This window comes from Sus scrofa, chromosome 6 (genome assembly GCF_054392235.1).
Source record: "Sus scrofa isolate SSC_HxYL_T2T_F1_AM1 chromosome 6, Sscrofa_HxYL_maternal_Yorkshire_Landrace_v2.0, whole genome shotgun sequence".
In the NCBI taxonomy this organism is placed as follows: Eukaryota; Metazoa; Chordata; class Mammalia; order Artiodactyla; family Suidae; genus Sus; species Sus scrofa.
Genome location: NC_139388.1, coordinates 115,899,826 through 115,923,713, shown reverse-complemented (window position 1 = coordinate 115,923,713; position 23,888 = coordinate 115,899,826). Strand labels below are relative to the sequence as shown.

The 23,888-nt window shown below is 41.3% G+C and overlaps 1 protein-coding gene and 1 long non-coding RNA gene across 14 annotated transcripts in view; one reads left to right on the top strand and one right to left on the bottom strand.

Annotated features, from left to right (window-relative positions):
* The window catches only part of LOC146402778 (uncharacterized), a 68,681-nt gene extending 59,520 nt beyond the window's left edge, over positions 1 to 9,161 (bottom strand). Inside the window, exon 1 of the long non-coding RNA XR_014807788.1 lies at positions 9,090 to 9,161. This is a non-coding gene — a long non-coding RNA (uncharacterized LOC146402778). The remainder of the gene's footprint in view (positions 1 to 9,089) is intronic.
* AQP4 (aquaporin 4) lies at positions 8,736 to 23,092 on the top strand. Of its 13 annotated transcripts, XM_084957963.1 has the most exons (7): positions 8,863 to 9,140; positions 9,764 to 9,825; positions 10,647 to 10,712; positions 11,897 to 12,311; positions 13,464 to 13,628; positions 13,904 to 13,984; positions 18,596 to 23,092. In XM_084957963.1, exons 4-7 carry the CDS (start codon positions 11,931 to 11,933, stop codon positions 18,872 to 18,874), a joined length of 906 nt encoding a protein of 301 aa, XP_084814089.1. In that variant the 5' UTR covers positions 8,863 to 9,140; positions 9,764 to 9,825; positions 10,647 to 10,712; positions 11,897 to 11,930; the 3' UTR covers positions 18,875 to 23,092.
* The last annotated feature ends 796 nt before the right edge of the window (positions 23,093 to 23,888 follow it).

The following is a 23,888-nucleotide window of genomic DNA, read 5'->3' as shown; positions in this document are numbered from 1 at the left end:
GGGAGAAATGAGAAATGACATCTAAACAAAACTAGAGGAACAGGGAAGATTTTGCAGAGAAAGTGAAACAAATTTTAAAAAATCAGGTCTGAGTCATCTAGGCAGGGACTTCTAGCCTGTGAGAAAATTAATTTCTGGGGGTTTGTTGTTGTCGTTCATTTGTTCAAAAAGAAAGAAGTGTTTATTCAGATAAGAGATGCTGCTAGCATAGTGGGACGACCTCCTGATGTTAGGGAGAGCCAATCCCAAGGAGACACCTGCTGACCTGCTGATTGGTTGGGGAAAGAGGGGTCTTACGATATACTTGCTGGTTGGTTGGAGGCAGATAAGACCTCTATAGGGGCAGGGTGAGGAGGGGGCTACATGCCTTTCTTAGTAGGGGGCAGGAAGGAGTAGGCCAGGTTGCTCAAGTTTGCTCCGCCCTCAGGTTGGTGGAGGGGGTCTGTCATTTAAGCCATGTCTATGGTGTTTTGTTATATGGCAGCTCTAGCAGCCACACACAGTCCCCTATGACTAGAGATAGGAGAAGGGATCAGAAAAGGTAGAAGGTGAGGCTCAGATGAGTTCCTATAGAGGTGCTAGCTGCCATCATGATTACCTCTCACTCATGGGGTGTGGCCTTGGTAGCAGGATAATTCCTGATGAGTCCCTTCCTCTACAGAAGCCATCTCTCTCCCTGATGCAATACCCTGTGCCCACTCTTGTGACTTTACATCTTGAGGCTGCAATGCAGGAAGAAAAGACCTGTGAAGGCATCCATTCCAACAGCTGAGGCACAGGGCCTGACCCAGCTTCTGGAGCTGCCTGGGGTGTTGCCACTTGCAAGCTGGTTCTCTAGCCTCCCTTCAATTCTTTAAGCCTCAATATCTTTTAAATAAAGTCTACTTTGCTTAGGAAAGACAGAATCATTTCCTGTTTCAGCTAAGGTCCTTGGTTGCAAACATTTCCATCACTTTCCTGACTGAAGAATGAGAAAGATAGATGACTAGACCAACAGGATTGCTGGGTGGCACTGGGGAGCAAATTTACTTAAGAAATAACTTTGTAAAATTATCACTCCTCAATGGTGTTATTTTTCCCAGCAGTATTCTGCAGCCTGAGTGGAAATGTAAGAGCCATGAATGCCATTTATTACCATCCCCAAAGAGTTACTGAGCCAATGAGGGGATGACATACAAGTCACTTTCTTATTTTTTAATGAAATTCGTGAGAGGTCCCATCATGGCTCAGCAGCAACGAACCCAACAAGTATCCATAAGGATGTAGTTTCAATCCCTTGCCTCGCTCAGTGGGTTAAGGATCTGGCATTGCCGTGAGCTATGGTGTAGGTCACGGACTCAACTCGGATCCCATGTTGATGTGGCTGTGGTATTGGCCAGCAGCTGTAGCTCTAATTCCACCCCTAGCCTGGGAACTTCCATATGCCATGGGTGTGGCCCTAAAAGAGAAAAAAAATATTTCCCTGAGATATTTTGTATTCATCCATAAGATAGAGGAATTTTTTGTTTGTTTTTGTTTTTGTTTTTTAGTATTACTTCTGGACCTCCCATTTTGGCTCAGTGGAAACAATGTGACTAGGACCCATGAGGATGCAGGTTCAACTCCTGGCTTTGTTCAGTGGGCTAAGGATCCGGCATCGCCATGAGCTATGGCATAACCCCCCGTCACAGATGCAGCTCGGATCTGGCATTGCTGTGGCTGTGGTGTAGGCCAGTAGCTGTAGCTCCAATTTGACGCCTAGCCTGAGAACTTCCATTGCTGCTAAATAAAGCAAAAAAAAAAAAAAAAAAAAAATGACTTCTCATTTAAACCCTTAAGTGTGACCTTGGAATTATGTATGTCCCATATGAAGTTTATAAAATTTTATCATTAATGTTAATACTTTGCAGTTGTAACCGAGCTCTTTATTTCAAAGCACTGTTCATATATTAACAACTTGTTTCTAAGTTCTTACCTGAGCTGGAAAAGACCTACCATTTTATTCTGTAAATAGGGAAACTACATCAAGAAAAATGACTTTTTCAAGATTTTCCATGGATAAATTTTTTATTTAAAATTGAGTGCCCTTTTTATTGTAAGCATCAATAATATCATTATTTACATTTATTAATTCTGTTGTCAAAACTTCTGCTAGTATCACCCTATTTGAACCTCATTCACTTGTTTATTTACACCACAATGTTTTTCAGTCTTTAAAATGTGTATTGGATCTATATGAGATGCTGGGGATACAGCAATTAATACTGTCTAATTAATTATGAAGATTACTGAGAGTGTCCTCTACTTGCATTCCGATTTCAGACTAGGGATGGAGTTAGACAACTAAACAGGTGATTCCAACATGCTGGGGGAAATTCCATGGTGGATTTGGGGAATTCTCACATGGAATTTCCATGCAAGCACACACAAAGTGGTCCGAAACCAGAGTGGGATCAGGAAGGCACAGCTTTGCAAAGACAGAGGACCGAAAGAATGCTTTCTTCCATTTCACAAATGAAGAGACAGGGTTCAGAAAAATCAAGAAGCCAGTGGCCAATAAGAGTTAAGATGCCAACTCTTACCCCTTCCTCTTCCATTGCACCATGGTATTAAGAGCAAAATCATTACTGTCCCTTTATCATCATCATCATCATCATCATCACTGTAAGTCATTTTTTTCTTATTTTTAAGGCCACACCTGCAGCATATGGAAGTTCTTAGGCTAGGGGTAGAATCAGAGTTAAAGTTGCCAGCCTACACTACAACCAGAGCAACACTGGATCCAAGCCGCATTTGAGACCTATGCCACAGCTTGTGGCAACGACAGATCCTTAACCCACTGAGCAAGGCCAGGGATGGAACCAGCATCCTCAGAGACATAGCTTCTTAACCTGCTGAGCCACAACAGGAACTCCTTCTGTAAGAAATTTAATAATAAGATGTATATAGTCCACAACTTTAGTTCATATCCAAAAAGAGAGTAAACAAACATCAAAACACCAGTGAGTGATAAAAACACAGTACCTAATAATCACTGTAGAGCATCACATAGGTTCACAGGTTGCTATGGGTATTTTAGGACCCAGAGCCCAGCTAGTTTGCAAAGGACAATTTTCATGGAGGAGATAAATGTTGAGGAATGCTTCAAGAAGAATCAGAGAATTCTGTGGCAAAGAGAGAAGGGAAGGAATTGAAGATGAAAGGTTCACCTTCGTTGGCTCCTGAGAGGAGCTGACAAGATGTGGCCACCATGTGGTCCCCTATAGCAGCCACACAAGCCAAGGGGCAGCCAGCGATAAGAACATTCAGGTGTGGTGAAACCATCAATGAGAAGTGGCATCTCTAAGAGGCCCTATGAATTTCTTCATATGTAGATTTCTCCTGATGGTATGACAAAAGGAAGTACATAGGTTAAAGGGAAGGATGTATGATTATTTAAGAAAGAAGCAAGAGAAAATTTTGTCTGAATTATTAGAGGAGTCATCTGAGAAAATTGCTAAATAACTTGACTGTTGAGAGTCCACATTTTTTTAGATTGTGGATTATGACCATTTCTTTGTCTTTCTTAGAAAATATTCTAGAGTTCCCTAGTGGCTCAGTGGGTTAACCCATTGTCAGTGCTGTGGTGTGGTTTCAATCCCATGTCCCAGAACTTCTGCATGCTATCAGTGTGGTGAGAGCAAGAAAGAAAGAAAGAAAGAAAGAAAGAAAGAAAGAAAGAAAGAAAGAAAGAAAGAAAGAAAGAAAGAAAGAGGAGTTCCCATCGTGGCGCAGTGGTTAATGAATCCGACTAGGAACCATGAGGTTGCGGGTTTGGTCCCTGCCCTTGGCTCAGTGGGTTAACGATCCGGCGTTGCTGTGAGCTGTGGTGTGGGTTGCAGACGCGGCTCAGATCCCGCGTTGCTGTGGCTCTGGTGTAGGCCGGTGGCTACAGCTCCGATTTGACCCCTAGCCTGGGAACCTCCATATGCCGTGGGAGCGGTCCAAAGAAATAGCAAAAAAAAAAAAAAAAAAAAAAAAAAAAAAAAAAAAAGAAAGAAAGAAAGAAAAGAGAGAAATTAAAAAGGAAAGAAAGAAAGAAAAGAGAGAAAGGGAGGGAGGGAAGAAGAAGGAAGGAAGGAAGAACTTAAAAGTATTTTTAAACTTCCTGGTTTTGGGCCCACTCCTCCTGTCTGTTCCTTACACACAGAATTTTAAACATTTCGCTTTTTCCTTGAAACCAGGATTATCTTTCTTAGTCTATTAAAAACATGAAGATTCTGAGCCTTTGGGTCTAGGTGATAATAATGACCAAAATGTTGATTTGGCTCTTAATACGTTCAAATTTAATTTGAATTTTGGCACTATTACCGCTGCAGACTACACTTAGTTTATTGACCATTTCAAACACGTTGGTCCAACTCATTAGATCCCGAAGATCTTTGCTTCCCAGAAAACTGATTTTTTCCACCGTGGATGTCTGAGCAGCCTTTAAAATGCCCGACCAAACCCTGGGTTGTCACAGTAGCTGGGTAAGAGATAAGGGGTAAGAAAAGCATCCAGTCATCCAACCACATTTCTGCTTTTTTGTCCAAGCTTCAGATGAAATACAGTCACTCAATAAAGTCCTTCTGTTTCTCCTTCCCTCCCCCCCTTTTCTCTCTGCCCATTCGCCTAGAGAGGGGAACCCTAAACCTTTTGGAACCCTGCCAGCAGCACCAAAAGAATCTCTTGACTATTTTCCCAGGGAATTCCTGCCTTAAATGTCAGCAGAGTACAACTCTGCAGCCAAAGCAGAGTCCGCCTGGATCTGAGTCAAGGAAACGGTGGCTGCTCTAACTGAAGGGGAAAATCTGGCTCCTCAGGGCCCGGGGGCAGGGGCTGTGATATAGCCAAAGCTTCCACGTCCACTGGGGAGACCCAGGTTTTCTCTGATTCACCTCGTGGAGGAAGGGAAGCTAAGTCAAACTTTTGGGGGTTCCTTACTGGTTTTCTATTGCTATTTTTATTTGACTCTCTGGGAGGTGAACTCTGTTTCCTGAAACCACTCTGAATTACTATAACAATAAGGTAATTTTTCTCTGAAAAGGGAACAAATCTCCACACATGGAAGCCCTTTGCTGTGATGGTTGCGGTTGGGGTTGGGGTTGCCTTGCTGTTGTTGTTTTGCTTATTTGTTAGTTTTTAAGGAACATACTGATTTAGAAGTGCTCTTGGGGGTGGGATGGGGGGGGGGGCAGGATTCATGTCCCTGAGATTCATGAAAAGCAAGTTAAGACTTGTGAGTTATGATTGAGTCCCCACCCCACTCCCCTCCACCCCCGCCCAGGGACACCTCCAGTCTCGCCCTGAGGTATAGCTGGCATTTTTAGTGTATTTGTGTTAGTCTCCCATCTCGGAACACAGGAAGGAATATTAAAAGGTCTGAGGTCCAGAGTGGGAAAGGAGTCCAAAAATCCCAAAGATGTACATCAACACTAAAGGAAAACAGTAGGACGTCGTAGCAGATTAAAACACTCAGGAGCAAAGTGCATCAATCAGCTGGTATTTGCCAAGGACTCTTGTCATTTTCGTTTACCCTTCTTTCATTTTTCTCTTATGTTACTGACCTACAACTTCACAAAGTTATTCAACTAATAACTCACAAGCTTGCCTAACATATAAGACTGATTTTATTTTATTTTTTGCTTCTTAGGGCCGCACCCAAAGCATTTGGAAGTTCCCAGGCTAGGGGTACAATTGGAGCCACAGCCACAGGCCTACCCCACAGCCATAGCAATGAGGGATCCTTAACCCACTGAGTGAGGCTCAGGATCGAACCCGCATCCTCGTGGCTCCCGGTCGGGTTCATTAACCACTGAGCCACAAAGGGAACTCCATAAGACTGATTTTAAATCAATGTCCCAGGTTACTTACCTTTCCTTAAAGATCAGAGCATTATGCAAGAAGTTGAGATTTCATCAATAAATTTTTAGCCCATCTTTAAATGAATTCAGCCCTTTTAAGGTTACCAAAGGAGAAACAAAAATTAGATTCCAAATCTCATTTGGCTCTAGGCCCAGGCCAGTTGACAAGAGGTCAACCTGGAAGTTATTACTTACATTCAGAGAGCTCCCCTACCTAGTACTGTTCCCACCATCACCACAGGTACATTATAGCTGATTTCCTCTATTATCATTTCATGAGTACATAGCTACAGACAATCCTATTGGAAGTTTCTGTCCCTAATTTAAAGAAAAGCCAGTGAAGCAGACAGTAATGGCAAGGGACTGATGAGTTGCAAGAAGATCAATAACACCATTTCAAATAGAGAAAGGATAATAAGTAAAAACCCATTAAGAAAAACTACCTTGGGAGTTCCCTTCATGGCTCAGGGGTTAACGAACCCAACTAGGATCCATGACGACTCGGGTTCGATCCCTGGCCTCACTCAGTGGGTTAAAGATCTGGTGTGGCTGTGAGCTATGGTGTAGGTCACAGAAGCAGCTCAGATCCTGCGTTGCTGTGGCTGTGGTGCAGGTCAGCAACTGTAGCTCCAATTTAACCCCTAGCCTGGGAACCTCCATATGCCACTGGTGCGGCCCTCCAAAGAAAAACCAGTAAAAGAACAACTACCTCTAGTAGGTGAAGGGTTAATCTCTGATCAATTTTAAGCCACTCTGCTGAGAGAACCAAGAAGTGTGAGCCGGTGCCAATTAGGGTGGCCTTTCCCTTGATGGGAACAGCCATCCCTTAGGAACTGGACTGTCAACACATTCTGCCAGGGCAGTGATCAGCCAGGCAGAAGAAAGGGAAAGGGTCTGAGAAACCGTGGTAACCAAGTTCTGCTGGCACTTTGTAAGATGGTGATGGGAACTGCCAAGGCCACGGAGGGAATGCTAATGAGCTGAGCACAATTTGCAAAGGGTGAACCTGCAAAAATGCCCCCCCTACCCCCTTGGGGACCAGCAGCCTTAGGAGTGCCACTTTTGGTGGGTACCTGAGGATGGGACCATGGCCGTCATTCTTGAGGAAGAATCTAAGCCTGGCAGCAGGATTTTTCCTTGAGTTTAAATCCCTCACAAACACTTCTGACTCAATGTCAAAAGGTTCAAATTAAAGGAGAAAAAAAAATGTTTGCACCTTAAAAAAAAAAAAAATCTTATTCTAAAATTTGAATGGTAAACAGCTTTAAGCAGCAACATGAAATATTTTAAGTGCTCTTTGTGGGATTCACATAAATTCCCCCTTCCTCCCATCAGAATTTATCCTAACTTTAAGGGGGCATTTTTTGAGGGGGGCACATTGTGGGATCCCACATCAGCTTGATGTGGGATCTCAGTTCCCAGACCAAGGATTGAACCTGGAAAGCTCAGAATCCTAAGCACTAGACCACCAGGGAACTCCCCTAGGGGGCATATATTTAAAAGGCTAAAACCCTGATGAACAGCCATCAATGTGCGGCCACATTCGTAAGGATGTAAATTCAGGCTTTGTTATCTAAGAATGCTTGAAACAGAAAAAGTTCCTATGAAATTCACACTCAAAACTTTTAATTCCTCTTTTCAGCATTTCCCAATTCTCACGTACACAAACAGGACAAGAAAACAAAACCGTTTTCTTCTCTCTGCTATCTTTCTTTCTTGCCATACTTCATTCAGAGGAAAAAAAATATATATGGAATGAGATGATGGACTGAGAGGCAGGGTTCCCTAGGTAGATGAGTTATTAGCACAGGTCTAATTGTTGGATTGAGTAGTGGGTTCAGAGATGTTCACCACCTTATTAAAAAGTGGTTAAAATGATACAATTATGATAAAATAAAAGGCTGTTATGTACCCATAATAGCAGGTGTCAAACCCAAGGATTATGATTATTCCAAGTACTGGAGATCCATTTAAAGGAAGAAGAAAATTAATGAGATGGTGATGCAGGCACTAATTCTCAGATCTCCCCAAGTTCACCTAAGTCCTAAGACATGGCTGCCTTCATGGGCACACAACCCACACATTTAGAAGAGCCCCACACTGATTCATGTCCTACTGTTACAATCTTGAAATCCCTAATTGTTTTTGAACAAGGGGTCCTGCATTCATTTTGCACAGGACCTCACAAGTGATGCAGCCAGTCCTGTCTTTAGGTTTTTGGATATTGAGTTTACCTACCATTCCCAATAATTTTGTGCCCACCCAACCAACCACTATGTATTTAAAATTTTATACTTCTTACCCAACAATTGTTTTGAACATAATAGTCAAGTGAGACTCTACAGCAGTTTTATTCCCTGTTATCCAAACCAATGCTGCCCACACTACAAGGGACCTTCAGTATTCACTCTGCTCAAAAAACTGCTTGTCATATCAAAAACTTCCAACAGAACCCACTGGGTAATTTGCCACTCAGAAACAAATGCATCACAGCCTAATCTCAATTCATCTAAAATGCTGGATAATGCAAATCTATGCTCTAACGTTGCCCAACTTCAAATACACCCATAACCCCCAAAAGGCAAATTCTCGGCGATTCTCTGGGGTGGGAGGCACTCCAATAAAGATTTGGGGAAATCATCATTTCCAAGGAGGACCAGCTAAAGAAACAAAATATGAGCCAGCGTTTTGTGTTCCTGAAATGCCTTGGGTCTAGAGTGATCAGGTAGAGAAAGTCATTTCAAGTTCAAATATAACAGCGATTGCCACATGGTGCAGAATCTTTCCACCCCTAGACTCCAAAAACCCAATCAGACAAGTGGCCGTAATCTGACTCCCAGCTCACTGGGAGCCGAGGGGCAGGCAATGAGCGTGGCACTCTGGCCAGGGGAGGCATGAGTGACAGACCCGCAGCCAGGCGGTGGGGGTAAGTCCTTCTTTGCCTTAAGGGAACAATGCTTGGGGCCAAAAGATGAAACTCTGACTCTTTTTATTACAGATATGTGTGCCTCCTCAGGCAGAATCTAGAAGAAACTCTAGGGCAAGTGGGTGCTTCTTTCAGAGGTGGGTACTGGGCATATTTAGAAAAGAGGCAGAGAGAGGGCAGAAGAAATAGGATGCTTTGTGGCAAAATCCTTCATAGATTGGAGACCTGTGAAAGCACAAGAAAATGACCTTATGGAGGTAAAGCTCTCTGTAGTATTTTTCAGCAGAAAATTTACTCACCCAGGAGCCCAGCCATCCAGAAGTGGATCAGACTGGGTGTTCAGCTAGAAAGTAAGTGTCCCAGCTCAGTAGAACCCAGTCACATCAACAAACCCCCTTTGTTCTGGGGCAAAAGAAGCAAAACAAATGGTGTTGATGCATTTCCAGGGAGTGTGAATACAGACCGGTAAATAATTAGAGGGAGGGGCTGTGAGAGACAGACACTGGGGTGAGCCATTGTCCAGCCAGAGGTATGTGTGGGCTGCCAGGGAATTTGGGGGTTCAGAGAAAACGAGCCTGGTCACTCTGTCCTGGAAAAAGATCTGATTTTGTGGGTTTTCAAAGAAAGCTAAATGCACGCTTAAGGAGTATATTTATCTGTTTGGGGTTGGGGGGGTGGGGTATGGTGGTTTCTTCTTTTTCCTTTTTTTTTAAATTTGTCTGGCTGATGAAAGTTTGAAGCTGAGAGAGCAACTGAGCATCATAGATTAGGTCTCTGGAGACTGAGGCCGATGTGCAGAGAGTGATCAGGAGAGGTGAGGGGAGAGGGTGCAGCAGGGAGGGGGCCTGTCCCCAAGGCCCGCCTCTCCCGGGATCCCTGTGCTACCGAATGGGACCTGCCTCGTCCTGCCCACCCCAGCTTCCTTAGCTTCCCGCCTTATCCTCTTCCTTTTTCCCACTAAATCCGGCCACAGAGGACCCGCACCTGACCTAGCATCTTGCCCTCTGCCATCCCGGCTGCAGCACTGGGCTGCTGGTGAGTGCAGAGGCCACTCTTGTAACTTCTTTTTCCACTTGTGAGTTCCTCTCCTTTGGGGATACGGGTAATCTCTCTCCAGGGTACCCTCCCTGCTCTGCTCCAAGTGCTGCTTTTGTCTCTTCATTTTCTCTTCCTCTAGAGAGTCTGATGTCAGGATCCTCCCTATGGGGGGTTCCTAATTGCAGGATTCACTTAGAGATGTTCCCTGGGGCAGTGGACGCTGGGGACAGGACAGGCCGGTTCCTTCTGGAGCTATCTGGGCTCGGGCAGAAAATGGGTTTCTCTTCCCAACTCTGAAGCCAAGCCCCATGCCAAACTGGGGGCTGAGTTGAGATCCTAAAGGTCAAGACAAAGTTGCCCTGGCCCTTGCTGGCACAGCGTTTCCCCACTGCTCTTGGGGACTGTACGTGATGGGGAGGAAGCTTCCCCCCACCCCCAGCTCAGTAATGTGTCAAAGCTGCAATAATTCTAATTCGTTAACATAGGTGGCTTTCTTGCCTAACCCTTTTCACAGTCTCTGGGATGAGTCTTGCTGAATGCTCTTCTCGATTCTCTGCTCCCACCACTATCCAAGGCAAAGGTCTTGAATAATGGGGTAACAGAGGTAACTGCCCCCAAGGGGGAATCCTAGCCATTTCTTGCCAGAATGAGCCGTTGGCATTAATATCCTCAAACCCCATCCCTTTTCGGCTCCAAAGATTCCCAAGACATTAAAAAGAAAATAAGTGGGAGGAAGAGTCTTCCCTCCCAAAGGCTGCCTTGCTGCTCCTCACTTCCTCTCCCCCATCTCTCCCCCGCCCCCTCTCCCCAACCCCAAGAGCACACAAACTCCTCCAGGAAGAGGCATCAGCTGAAGTTAGAGAAGGCCATCAAGAAGACACTAGGTAAAAAAACCGTCCTCCAGAGCCTTCTGCTCCGAGGACCACTGTCTCCCTGGCCAACCTCCCCCAACACCCCCTCCCCCCGCGCGCACACCTTTGTCCGCAACCTCGGCCAAAGCCGCGATCCCCCACAATGGGCGGGCAGGGAGCCAGAGGGGCTGCTGGCACACACTGGCCGCCAGGATCCCTTGGGGAGGTTTTGTCTGAGACGGGGGTGGGGTGGGGGGTGGTGGTAAAAGTCAGGGATGGCGAGTCAGACCCAAGAAGGGAGGGTCCCTCAAGACTGCAAAACACCGCGGAGACCAGGATGCACTTTCCAGGGCGAGGTGCCAGCGCCTGAGACGCCGGCGGGCGGGCCGCTGCGTCCGTGCACCTGGTGCTGCCCAGAGGCCACCTCGCTCCCCGGCCAGGGGTGGCCACTCCCCGCCCTCTGAGAGGTGCTCCGGGTGCCCTGGGGCCCGCGGTTGACAGGTTGCTAAGTCCCCGCGCCGCCTCCGGACCCCGGCGGACTCCCGGACTCCTCCCGCTGGCCGGGGAGAGCGCGGCAGCGTCTCCGCCCAGTTCACGGTCCCAGCTCGGGCTTGCCCGGTCTCCACCACCCCTACCGGTCACCAGAAGTCCCCTCCCGCAAAAGGAATTCACCTTCTTGAAAGACAGCCTTCCAGGCCGCCCCTTCATCCAGTCTCCACTGGGGAAGAGGAGGGAGAGTCAGCTCTACAGATCCATTTTCAGAATGCCATTTGAACCATAAAGTGCAAAACTGGGGGAGAAAAAAAAAAAAAAACCCTCCCTTTTTATGGCTGCAGGTTCCAAATGTAAATGACATTGTTAATGTAAGAAGTACATTTATACCTAAAAACTGGTTGTGAGGGAATTAATTACAAGGTAAATATACTTTATTCTTCTTGAAGGATCTTGTTTTAGACATTTTCCCTTCTGAGACAATTTAGATTATTTTGCTGTGAAACTGGATGATCGTTGGATATTAAATCAAAGGGGATTAGAATAACCATCTCCTGACTGTTCATTAAGGAGATAATTAAGTAAGTAAAGAGGTTTTCCAGAAGCATTCTTTTTTGGATGCAAATACCCTTTACGGGTTCTCCCCACCTCCCACCAGCCTGGACACCTTCACCTCAAAGCATAAGGTTTGGTAGCTTCTGATGCCCATTTGTTTTGCTTTTCAGGAAGTGTGGACCTCTGTGTAGAAGAGAGACTATCATGGTGGCCTTCAAAGGGGTCTGGACTCAAGCTTTCTGGAAGGCAGTCACTGCGGAATTTCTGGCTATGCTTATCTTTGTCCTCCTCAGCCTAGGATCCACCATCAACTGGGGTGGAGCAGAAAAGCCCCTACCTGTTGATATGGTTCTCATCTCCCTTTGCTTTGGACTCAGCATTGCAACGATGGTACAGTGTTTCGGCCACATTAGTGGCGGCCACATCAATCCCGCTGTCACGGTGGCCATGGTGTGCACCAGGAAGATTAGCATCGCCAAGTCAGTCTTTTACATCGCAGCCCAGTGCCTGGGTGCCATCATTGGAGCCGGGATTCTCTACCTGGTCACCCCTCCCAGTGTGGTGGGGGGCTTGGGGGTCACCACGGTACCATCTTTAGCTCTTGTTTTCTAACTAGGACTCCAGGCTTCTTATAGGCTACTAAAGGACACCCTGGTGGCCTCAAAGACCTCCCTAAAAATTTCTAATCTATTCCCAGGGAATGTCTGATGATTCTTGAGAGGGTTGAAAACTGATTCCAGCCACCCTGAATAGATCATGTGAAATCATTACTTGATATTGAGTGACTTGAGTACCGCTAAGCCTGGGTAGCACCAAAATTGTATTGGTTTTTTTCCTCTCTCTCTCTGTCCCAATGGCTATACTGACTATATATTTAACTTAAGGTATTTTTATTGCAAGTATTTGTTGGTTCACTAGCAGAAGGAACAATTTTGTTTCTTATCATGCACATGAGGTTTAAATGATCTATATCAAGGGTCACACTTAAAAAAGTAAATTGGGAGTTTCTGTCGTGGTGCAGCAGAAACGAATCCGACTAGGAACCATGAGGTTGCGGGTTCGATCCCTGGTCTTGTTCAGTGGGTTAAGGATCCGGTGTTGCCATGAGCTGTGGTGTAGGTTGCAGACGAGGCTCTGATCTGGCGTTGCTGTGGCTGTGGCTTAGGCCAGCAGCTGTAGCTCCGATTGGACCCCTAGCCTGGAAACCTCCATATGCTGAGAGTGCAGCCCTAAAAAGCCGAAAAAAAAAAAAAAAGTAAATTGGCATTTGATCCCAGTTTTGTACTTTGCTGATTAGGAATATCATTTGATAGCTCAGCACCAGGGTTGATTAAAAAACTACACACAGTTTAAATTTTAATTGAAATATATATTAATTAAATCTAATTAAAGGACTTAATCATTGCCTTATAAAATTACAAGACCCTCGAGAAACTCTTTTATAAGTTAAATGCAGCAGTGGCATATTTTGCTTTCTTTGTAGAAAAAGACATTCACCACAAACTCCCGCTTGGTCATTGTAAGAGTAACTAATTACCTGTGTTGGCCCAAAAAATGAGTAGAATTTATTTTTTCTGGTTTTTTTTTTTTTTGCGGGGGAGAGTCTCAGTTGGGGTGGGATAAAAGACTCAAACTAACCATCAATTTTTACAGGGATAAAATGTGCCTTTCGCAATGTTATGTCATCAGAAAGTGTTCTCCTGCCTTAATGCCGATGGAGTATTTTTCTCTTTCTAGGTTCATGGAAATCTTAGCGCTGGTCATGGTCTCCTGGTAGAGTTGATAATCACATTTCAGTTGGTGTTTACTATTTTTGCTAGCTGTGATTCCAAACGGACTGATGTCACTGGTTCGATAGCTTTAGCAATTGGATTTTCTGTTGCAATTGGACATTTATTTGCAGTAAGTTTCTAAGTCCATTTAAATAATTGATCCATGTCACCCTAGAGCTGGCCTAAAGAGGTTGTATGTCACAGTTGTAGTTCTTTAGTATCCAGCCTTGTCTGTCCATTTTACGTGATTATTTGGCTAACTGTGTGATGAGACTGTTGACCTGGCTGCTAACATCTGACAGTTCCTCTAATTGACTTGGCAAATGGTAGCAAATTGCAGTGAAGAATAACCTGTCTGTAGCCCTGTCTCAACAATGTCTGAAGTTGTGTTCTTTTTCCCTATAGATCAATTACACCGGTGCCAGTATGAACCCTGCCCGATCCTTTGGACCTGCAGTTATCATGGGAAATTGGGAAAACCACTGGGTAACCATCATGTTCATTGTCCCCGTTTTCATCCCATAGAGCTCTTTTTTTTTTTTTTTTTTTTTTTTTTTTAATGGCCACACCTTCAGCATCTGGAATTTCCCAGGCCAGGAATTGAATCTGCTGAATCCTTTAACCCACTGCAAGGGCCAGGATTGAACCTGTGCCTCTGCAGCAACCTGAGCCATTGCACCACAGCAGGAACTCCTAAAGCTCTTTTTTCCCCATTATTTTGCTCACTAGTTTCTCTTCCTCCAAACTTTGACACTCATCCTCCACTTGATTACATTTTTCATATAACTAGGAAGAGACTAGCACATATCTGCTGCAAAACATCTCATCTCATATCTGTTTCTGGGCACTGTATCTGAAAGACTTCGGCAGAACAGATTATACATGGAAGTTGCCTATCTGGAACAAGTTAAAATCAGGGTGGGGAAGTGAATATGGTATCTAAAGAATTAAAACTAAATAATTCCCAGCAATAATAGAAAATATTCTTCCAGAAAAGAAGAAAAAAAAAGAAAAGAAAGAGAAATGCTTAAAAGCAGTACCCATAGCAAAAATATTTACCTTTTTTGTTTACAGAAGCATGAACCCAATTAATAGTATGCAAATTGGAAGCATTTGAACTACAGATGGTGAGAAAAAAAATAGTGCAAATGCTTATGCTATTATCCCCATAACTGTAGCTGGAAAAATAAATGACTTTCAGAAAAGACACATTTCTTGGTCGCATGCCTACCCTTCTTATTAATGTGGGGACAACGCTTCCAGAGAGCAGTAGTATGTTTCTAAAACCACAATCAATTTCTTTTCCATTGTTTCCTACCAAAAACGAAATTTAAATCCCTTAGATAAATACCGTGGCAGTTTTAAAGTCCTCTTATATACTACCTTACAATAATCAATTAAAAGATTAGATGTATGTCAAACAAATTAAAATGGGGCTAACTTTTTTTTTCTTTCTATGTTATAAATGCTATGTTATACCTTTTATTTTTAATTCATGAATGTAAGAATATGTCATTTATGGAGTTTTTAAAAGTTTTTTGTTTGTTTTGTTTTGCTGCTTTTTAGGGCCGTACCCACGGCATATGAAGGTTCCCAGGCTAGGGGTCGAATCAGAGCTACAGCTGCTGGCCTACACCACAACCACAGCAACGCAGGATCCGAGCTGCATCTGCGACCTACTCCACAGCTCACAGCAATACCAGATCCTTAACCCACCGAGCTAGGCCAGGGATCGAACCTACATCCTCATGGATCCTAGTCAGGTTAACTGCTGAGCCACAAAGGGAACTCCCTTAGGGTTTTTTTAAATAGAAGTATAGTTGATTTACAAGGTTGTGTTAGTTTCACGTATACAGCAAAGTGATTCAGATATATATAGATATATATTGTCTCTCTACCTACCTATCTATCTATTCTTTCTCAGGTTCTTTTCCGTTATAGGTGTCATTAAGTTTTCACTCATGCACACAGTGGTTACTGACTCAGTCACACTCACTCAACCACTATGTACCTTGCAAAGGAGGAGATATTGCCCCACTGTTATGTGCATTCACTTCTGAGAAACATGTACCAAATTTTTATAAGTAATCTATACCATTAGATAACAATATAAGTGGCATTCCTGTCGTGACTCAGTGGTTAACGAATCTGACTAGGAACCATGAGGTGGTTAACGAATCCGACTAGGAACCATGAGGTTGCGGGTTCGATCCCTGGCCTAGCTCAGTGGGTTAAGGATCCGGCGTTGCCGTGAGCTGTGGTGTAGGTCACAAATGGGGCTTGGATCTGGCGTTGCTGTGGCTCTGGCATAGGCCGGTGGCTACAGCTCCGATTCGACCCCTAGCCTGGGAACCTCCATATGCCACAGGAGCAGCCCTCAAAAAGGCAAAAAGGCAAAAAAATAAAATAAAATAAAATAAAATAAAATAAAATAAATAAAATAAATAACAATATGAGTGATCAAAAACAAGATTTTGGAACCAGCCATGTAACAACTTAGGCAACAATACCATCCATGAGATTGTTTTTTTTCCACTGATATTCCCATTTATGCCTCAAAAGATTTGTCACATCAATAAGAATGGAAATTTTTAATGGGTAGTATATATAGATCTTATGATAAAAGTCCAACTTTTAGTTCAACTACACATTCAAACAATTTTTGTAATTAAAATTTAGAAAAAAAATGTCAACTTTTAATCCACGAGGACTTCAAAATGTGGGTGAAATATATGTTTTTTTTCCCCAAGGGAGGCTTAATTTTTATTTGTATTTGTATTTATTTATTGTATTTTGAGAGCCTCACCCACGGCATATGGAGGTTCCCAGGCTAGGGGTTGAATCAGAGCTATAGCCACTGGCCTACACCACAGCCACAGCAACGCTGGATCCTTAACCCACTGAGCAAGGCCAGGGATTGAACCTGTATCTTCATGGATGCTAGTAAGATTCTTTTCACTGAGCCACAACAGGAACTCCGAAAATATATGTTTTCAATAATTACTTGTGAGTTGCGGTAAACTAGCTAAAATTTAAATAGCAAGAAAAGGTTTCGTTTGTTGATTGAATGAAAGGTTTCCCCTTGTTGCTATTTTATAACAGACTTAATGAATGTTCATTTTGTAGCAATGATTGTGTGAAATGAACAACTAATTTAAAGTATATCTGTAGATCAATAGACTAGAAATAACAATGAGATATTAATGAAGAATTTTGTGTGTAGGGAAATAACATTTTTTAGTCTTCTTTATACTTTTCTGGATTTTCTATATTTTTAGCCATAAAAATTCTTTACCTTTGTGAATTTTAAAAGGACGTTATGACCTTGGGAATAGCAACTTAAAACTGAGATTTGTTTATTTTTAAGAGTATGCTGCTAAGTGTCCTCTTCATAAGTATTTTGGGGGAAATGTCTTAATTATTTAGCAGTCTTTTTTCTCCCTTGCCGGATTTGTAGCTCCTGGAATAGAAAACATACCTAATGAGATATTACCAAAGGAACAAAGAGCAAAGACATTTAGAGGAGGGCTCTCTTTTTGCCTTTGAAAGGGCATAGAGAAGGTAAATTCTCACGTGGTTTCTTTCATGTTCAAGATAAAGAACTTGGTTCTTGTGCCACTCTATATCAACAATTTCCCTGTTAAGTATATGTGTTCAGCTTCAGCTTAAAGTTTGAATTTTCTTTAGATTTTGCACTGAGGATGCTAAGTGAGCTCAATTTCCAGAGAATGTTTTAAGCTGGAAGCATTCGTCAGATTTTTTTTTTTTTTTTTTTTTTTTTTTTTTTACCAAATGAGAGAAGTGTAGCAATGGAAAATAGAGAGATTTGAAATCAGACAGACTTGAAATCCCAGCTCAACCACCTGCTAAGCATGACATTTTAAGCAAGCCTCAGAGTGTCCATTTTCTTACCCAGAAAATGGGGTACTAATGATATCTAGCTTAAAGGTCATTGTTGGAATGAAATGAGTTAATACAAGAAAAGTACTGTGTACAAGCTAGTTCAGAGAGTGTCCAAAAAGCAGGGTTTCTCTTGCTCAAGTTTATCTATTGAATGAATGTCTAATATTTTTCAGCCTTTAAAGCACACGGTGAAGTTTATCCAAACTCAAAACTTAGTTTATTCTAGACACATAAGTGATTTGATTTAAAAAAAAAAAAAAAACCAACTTCCAGATATTGAATTAAAATCCTATGGAATGGCTAATCCTGAACTAACAATCATTCATAAACTCAGGACAGAGTTTTCCACCAAGTCGTCAGTGTAAGAAACCATAAGGATAAAAACGCTCAGCAAGAAGATTAAAAGGCTGATCTTGAGGTTTTCTCTCAAGTCAAAGCACCAAATTTTAGAGAGAAAAGCATGTAACATAAGAAAAGCGACTTCTAGCCAGCCTAGTCCTATGTATCTTTAAATTGTCTGGGAAACATGGAATGGAGCAGGTTATTATGAAACTGGAACTAAGTACTTTACAAGTATTATTTCAGTATAATCCTGACAACCCACGAGGTACGTATTATTATAATCCCTAATTTTCAGACGAGGAAATTAAGGTTTAGGAAGTTAGGTAAGAAATGTAAACAGTCACAAAATTGCTAAGTGGTAGAGCTGGAATTCCATTTATCATGCTGTACTGAATAATTAAAGCCCCACATGATACAATCAGTACTATGATTGTCATTATGCAGGAAACCAACGTAAGATGGCAATATTAAGAAAATAAGTACTCTCCAGAATTTCTTTTTTTTTTTTTTTCTATTTTAGTTGAAGCTGTCTTAGTGTCTTCTCAATTTATAGTACCACCAAAGAGGAACTATCTTTACTTTAAGGATTATCAGAAAATGGAAAGAACATAAATAGTGGATGCAGGAGAAGCAAAAAGGAAATAGTCCTATTTTCTGTTCAAATGTTACTTAGTAATATATGGATCTCTGATGTAGATTTAATGTATTTTCTTATTTTCTTTCCAATTCTCTTTTTTTTTCATGACACATTTGCTGTCTTAATTTAAACCAGCTAAGTTCTATATTTGTGCATGGTTCAAAGGAATAGTTTTAGTCTACTTACACTCTATAACTCTTCCATCTTTCCCCCAGATATATTGGGTTGGACCAATAATAGGAGCTGTCCTTGCCGGCGGCCTTTATGAGTATGTCTTCTGTCCAGATGTTGAACTCAAACGTCGTTTCAAAGAAGCCTTCAGCAAAGCTAGCCAACAAACAAAAGGGAGCTACATGGAGGTGGATGACAACAGAAGTCAGGTTGAGACCGAGGACTTGATTCTAAAACCTGGAGTGGTACACGTGATCGATATTGACCGGGGTGAGGAGAAGAAGGGGAAAGACCCATCTGGAGAGGTGTTATCTTCGGTATGACTAGAAGAGAGCACTGAAAGCAGACAGGAGCCCCCAGAACTGTCCTCAGATTTCCTTCCACCCATTAAGGAAACAGATTTGTTATAAATTAGACATGTGCAGGTTTGTCGTTTCATGTCATATTACTCAGTCTAGACAGTAAATATTTCATTATTTACCAAGGAGGAATGGAAAAAACCTATAGTGAATTTCAGATCTCTAAAAAAATCTTTTTGATGTATCCCCAGAGCAAATATGTATCTAATTTATCTATTTGCTATTCGTTAATAATCCATTTAAAACGCGTGTCAAGATTTTGTAAAACCTTGTCTGACTGAGTTTACAGGCATGCCTATCAGTTTATTTCTCCTCTACCATGAAATCATTGTGGGCAATCCTCATTTAAGTATTTATTTTGTTAAATCAAGTTTATCAATGGCAAAAGACAATACGTCAGAGAGTCATGCATATTCAAGAAAAAAATATAACCTGTTCTTTTACAAATAATCCCTTATGCATAAACTTCCTTGGCAACAAGAATATTAACAAGAGTCATTGCTAATGAATTGTTTTCATTTATATTTCAAATACCCAACAACCAACCCAAACTTCAATTCGTAATATTCCTTCCTCCTCCTTAATGCCTAAGGTAATATGGAACTAAAGCCCAAAAATTCGAAGAATGTTCAGGGATCACCTAATAAAATATCCAAATCTTAAGTCGCCTATTGAGATTCAAGACAAACAGACTTATAAGATCTTATGGGGGTGGATGGAAATCTGTCATCATACAAAACTCACAAGGAAAAAGGAAATCTGTACACTGGTTTCAATAGTTGATCTGTTTTCAGTGCGCATCCTCAAATAACACCGCATGTTAACAATCTAAACTCTTAACCACTTAACCATTTTGCATATATTTTTTTAATTTATTGGCAAAACTGGGGATTTTGTTGGTTATCTATATTTAAACATTAGCTGAGACATATTTTTGATAACAAGAGCATAACTAGTCAAGTCCTGACTTTTTGTTAATTATTAAGTTCTGCTCGTTCTAGAAGGTGTAAACTGGTCCTGCCAGTCCCAGTCGCTGCTACTCTCCCACTTCTCATGACATTTATTGATAATCTTCATTGTGCATGCAATGATATTTTAATGAATTAAAGTGCATGAGAGATAAGAAACAACATGATTACAAAGTAAAAGGTTGAGGACATCAAAATATTCTGTATTCAAAGCTGAGTGGATGACCAATCCTTCACGTATAGAGAGATACTGTACGTAACCCAACATGTTTTTCAAGTGTTTTGATTACTGACTCGTTTGTCAAAATAGCCCGTTTTTGTTTGTTTGAAGTTTGTTTGTTTGTTTGTTTGTTTTCCTCTACTGCTTTGCCTTATGTCAGTAAAATGGTGTCTGGAAACCCCAGTTTCTATCATCTTAACTGTCTAGTCTAGCTTTTATCATAGATAAAGAGCTGCAAAAGTCAATTTCACTAAACAAAAACTAGTAATAAAGCAAAAACCTAACACTGCAAAGAGTGGTTTGTCAATAGCTGATAATCAGGGGCTTTCTTCTCCCACTCACAGTTGTGACCGGGTGCCACTTTTTAGTGTTAATGGCAATTTTGTGTCTGGGGCAGTGAGATAATGGACCACTATTAAATCTGATTCTCTTCGGTGCTAGGAAAGTCATGCACAAGGTTCCTAGAGAGACGTCACATTAGTGTAGTGTCTGGGAGTCCCACTGGCATCTTTTAGGGAAAGGACTTAAATCCCAGGCCCCCTTTTCCGCGGCATGGCTCACCATACCCTCCACCACTGATGCACGTTGCTGCCTGTTTAAGGCAGCATCTCTAGAAACTAAGTGCATTTCTAAGGATGGCTGATGCCCACCTGTTCAAATGTTTGCACAATATACCACCAAGGGCTTAGAACTGAGGTGATTCCATTCAAAAGAGAATGCTACCAACCATCGGCAAACGTGTCCATTCAGAAATAAGGTAGGTTGACAAGGAAAGAATGAAATGTTTTCTGAATACATCTACAGTTTACTGGCTTATGATCATTTTTATTCAGCCATATGGTTTACGTCTAACACACTCACTTTTACACTTACTTCCAAGTAAAGCATTCAATAAGTTAGTGCTGAAAAAAAAAAAAAACCATGAATGATGTTTTTGTCATTCATTTTGCAGCAATAAGCAGAGTACCTGGCACATAGTAGGTATTCAAAACAGGTATGTTAGTTTAAGAAAATACAGACAAATTTTATTTGGGATTGAAGATTATAAATGATTTTCTTTTAATCTTTATTTTGCTCAAGAGTTAATAAAAGCATGAGTGCAAGGACGACTAAGGGAAGGCAATATGAATGTAAAAGCCGTAAAATACATTTTTGCATTCTACTCTTTTAGGGGCATGCAGCCAACGAATGCTTTTGCACTTTTCTTTCCCCGCATATGAGACAACATATTTTGTATTTCACTCAAGGCTCTGCCAGTAAAAAGTAATGAAATTGTACCTTTCTAATGACATCTATGCAGCAGGGGTCTATTGCCTTGTGGATGGTACCAAATTATCCAAGTGTATTAGGAGACTGGGGCTTTTTCCTTTAATCCCTTCTTATTAATGAAGTGCATCGTGCAGCTCCCAGGAGAGGGCTGCTGACAGATATACAGAAAAGAGATCAGAGAGAAAAAACTGGAAGGACATAAATGAATTATACCCAGCCAGGAAACGATGCCAACCATCTCTTCCCTAAGGAAAAGTACAACAAGCGCCCCCAAATTGTAAAGTGGTCCCTACCCTGCACATGTATATAGTTCATCCAAAGAGTACAAAGGGTAAGAGTCATTTTTTAAGTTTTTGGGGCTTTCTTAAAATTGGGAAAAGTGGGGGGCTCAGAATTTTTATGTATGTATGTTTTCATTATAGAAGACATTTTCATCTCAACTTTTACAGTGGAAGGAAGGGTTTTTTTTGGTATTTAAATAATTGCTTAAACATGAGATTCCTACACTTTGTTTCTGTTGTTTGATGTTTTTCATAAATTCTTCTACTTTTCTGTCTTCCGATCCTTTACCTAATGCAGTTGGCCGGTGTTGGCTTAAACTGTGGCTCAGTCTTGAAGATTTTAGAAATATTTTGATAACATGTATGATGGAATGAAGCTATATCGTTATTGGAGATATGATTCCAAATAGAACAGAGTATTCTTCTTAGGCCATGAAACCAGGCAACTGACTTAGTGGTTTAAACTCAATAACGAACCAAAAAAATTCCAAAATAGAAGAGCAAATTCAAATGCTAGAATCGATCCCAGCAAAGCTGTTTGTTGCAGCCTGTTGACACTGTTCCCACATGGTGTGAACATTTGATACAGAAATTGCCTTTGTGACAGCTGAGAATGACAGTGCGAGCCTAATAGACAAACTTATCAAGCAGCAGAGAGCCAATATAAATTCTTATCATAAACACTATAGAATATGCAAATCCAGAATAATTTATGCCTGAAAGTAATTCTGTCTTTCATAATACGTTTATGGCATCAAAGTTATTAGGAAGATGTATTTACTACCTGGAAAGTATAATGTAATAAAACTCACTCTCTTAACCACAGATTGTGTGCATTTGCGTTGGTTTTTATTTTACAGATCCCCCAAAACAGCAGTAGCTTTTGAAACCCATAATTCTCTAAAATACATAGAAGACATTTAATTCAGGGCTGAAAAACTGTGGCCACTCATTTTGGCAAATGACAATAGCCTATGAAAATACATATCAAATAAACATCTACATGTACAATAAATATTCAACTTAAGAACATTTATAGTGTTACCCATGCATATTAAAATCCAAAAGCTAAAAAATACGCTGACTTTATATTACCCATCAGAATGTATTTCAAGATTCTCTTTGGGATTAATTAAATAAACATGCATTTTTTGAAACTATATAAACAATTGTTTATCATTTTTATGACTCAAATCACAATAAAATTGTAATTCATGATAAACTGGTGAGAATAAACTGAACATATGGTTATATTCAAAATTATTTATTAACTGAAATGTTATTCCAATGTTTGAGCTAATGTTAAAGGCGATTGAAACTGTAACGTCTAATATTTAGAATAATCTATTAAAGTAGCAGCATTGTGGTCGATTTCCATGAATTATGTTGTATCTCATATTACTAAGCTTGTGCAAATAAACTGTTCAATGTTTTGAAAGGTAAACTTTGCGTTTGATGACTTCAAAAATTCATCCATAGCTCTTGCAAGTTCTATGCTAAGAGTGTCGTTTAGAGTGACCAGAAGGTTTGGATATTTGAGTACAATCAACAGCAAATGAAATGGTGGTAAAAGCCATAGAATAAAATGTATTTTTGAGAGCCTGCAGAGTACACACGGTGGTAGGCCCTGATGTAGACAGTGAAAATTGTGTTTTCATGGGCTTAATTCTAAATGTCCACATCTATGCAAAATAGACCGTTGAATATTGGCTATCATTATAGAGTCGTGAAGACTTAACTGTGAGTCAGATGAGGCTAGTATCGCTAAATATGATCCATCCTTAGGGCATTTGGCAAATTCTGCCTACCCAGATGGATAACATAGGCTCAATGAGTACTGGTTTACTCCCTTGGGTTCTTGGTTGGAACCTCTCAATTTTGAGAAGTTACAGACCTGCAGGTAAGGACTGAAGACAGTCATTTATGTAACAAGCAACCCAAAGGAAGAGTGATGAATGATGCCTTAGGAAACCACTGGATGTGTACCTCTCTTATTGCATTTGTCACATTGTAGTGAAATCATTTGTGTAGGTGTCTGTCTCCCTTACTAGGCTTTAAACTCCTTAAAGGCTAAGACTCTGTCTTATTTATTCTGTATCCTCCACTCTCAGCACTGAGAATGAGGCTTGACATTTTACTCAGTAAATGCCTGTTGCATAAATAAATGAAGAACTTAAAAAATATTTCACAATCATTAGGAAATACCACAAAGCACTAGACCTCAATCTAGTTGATTTTTG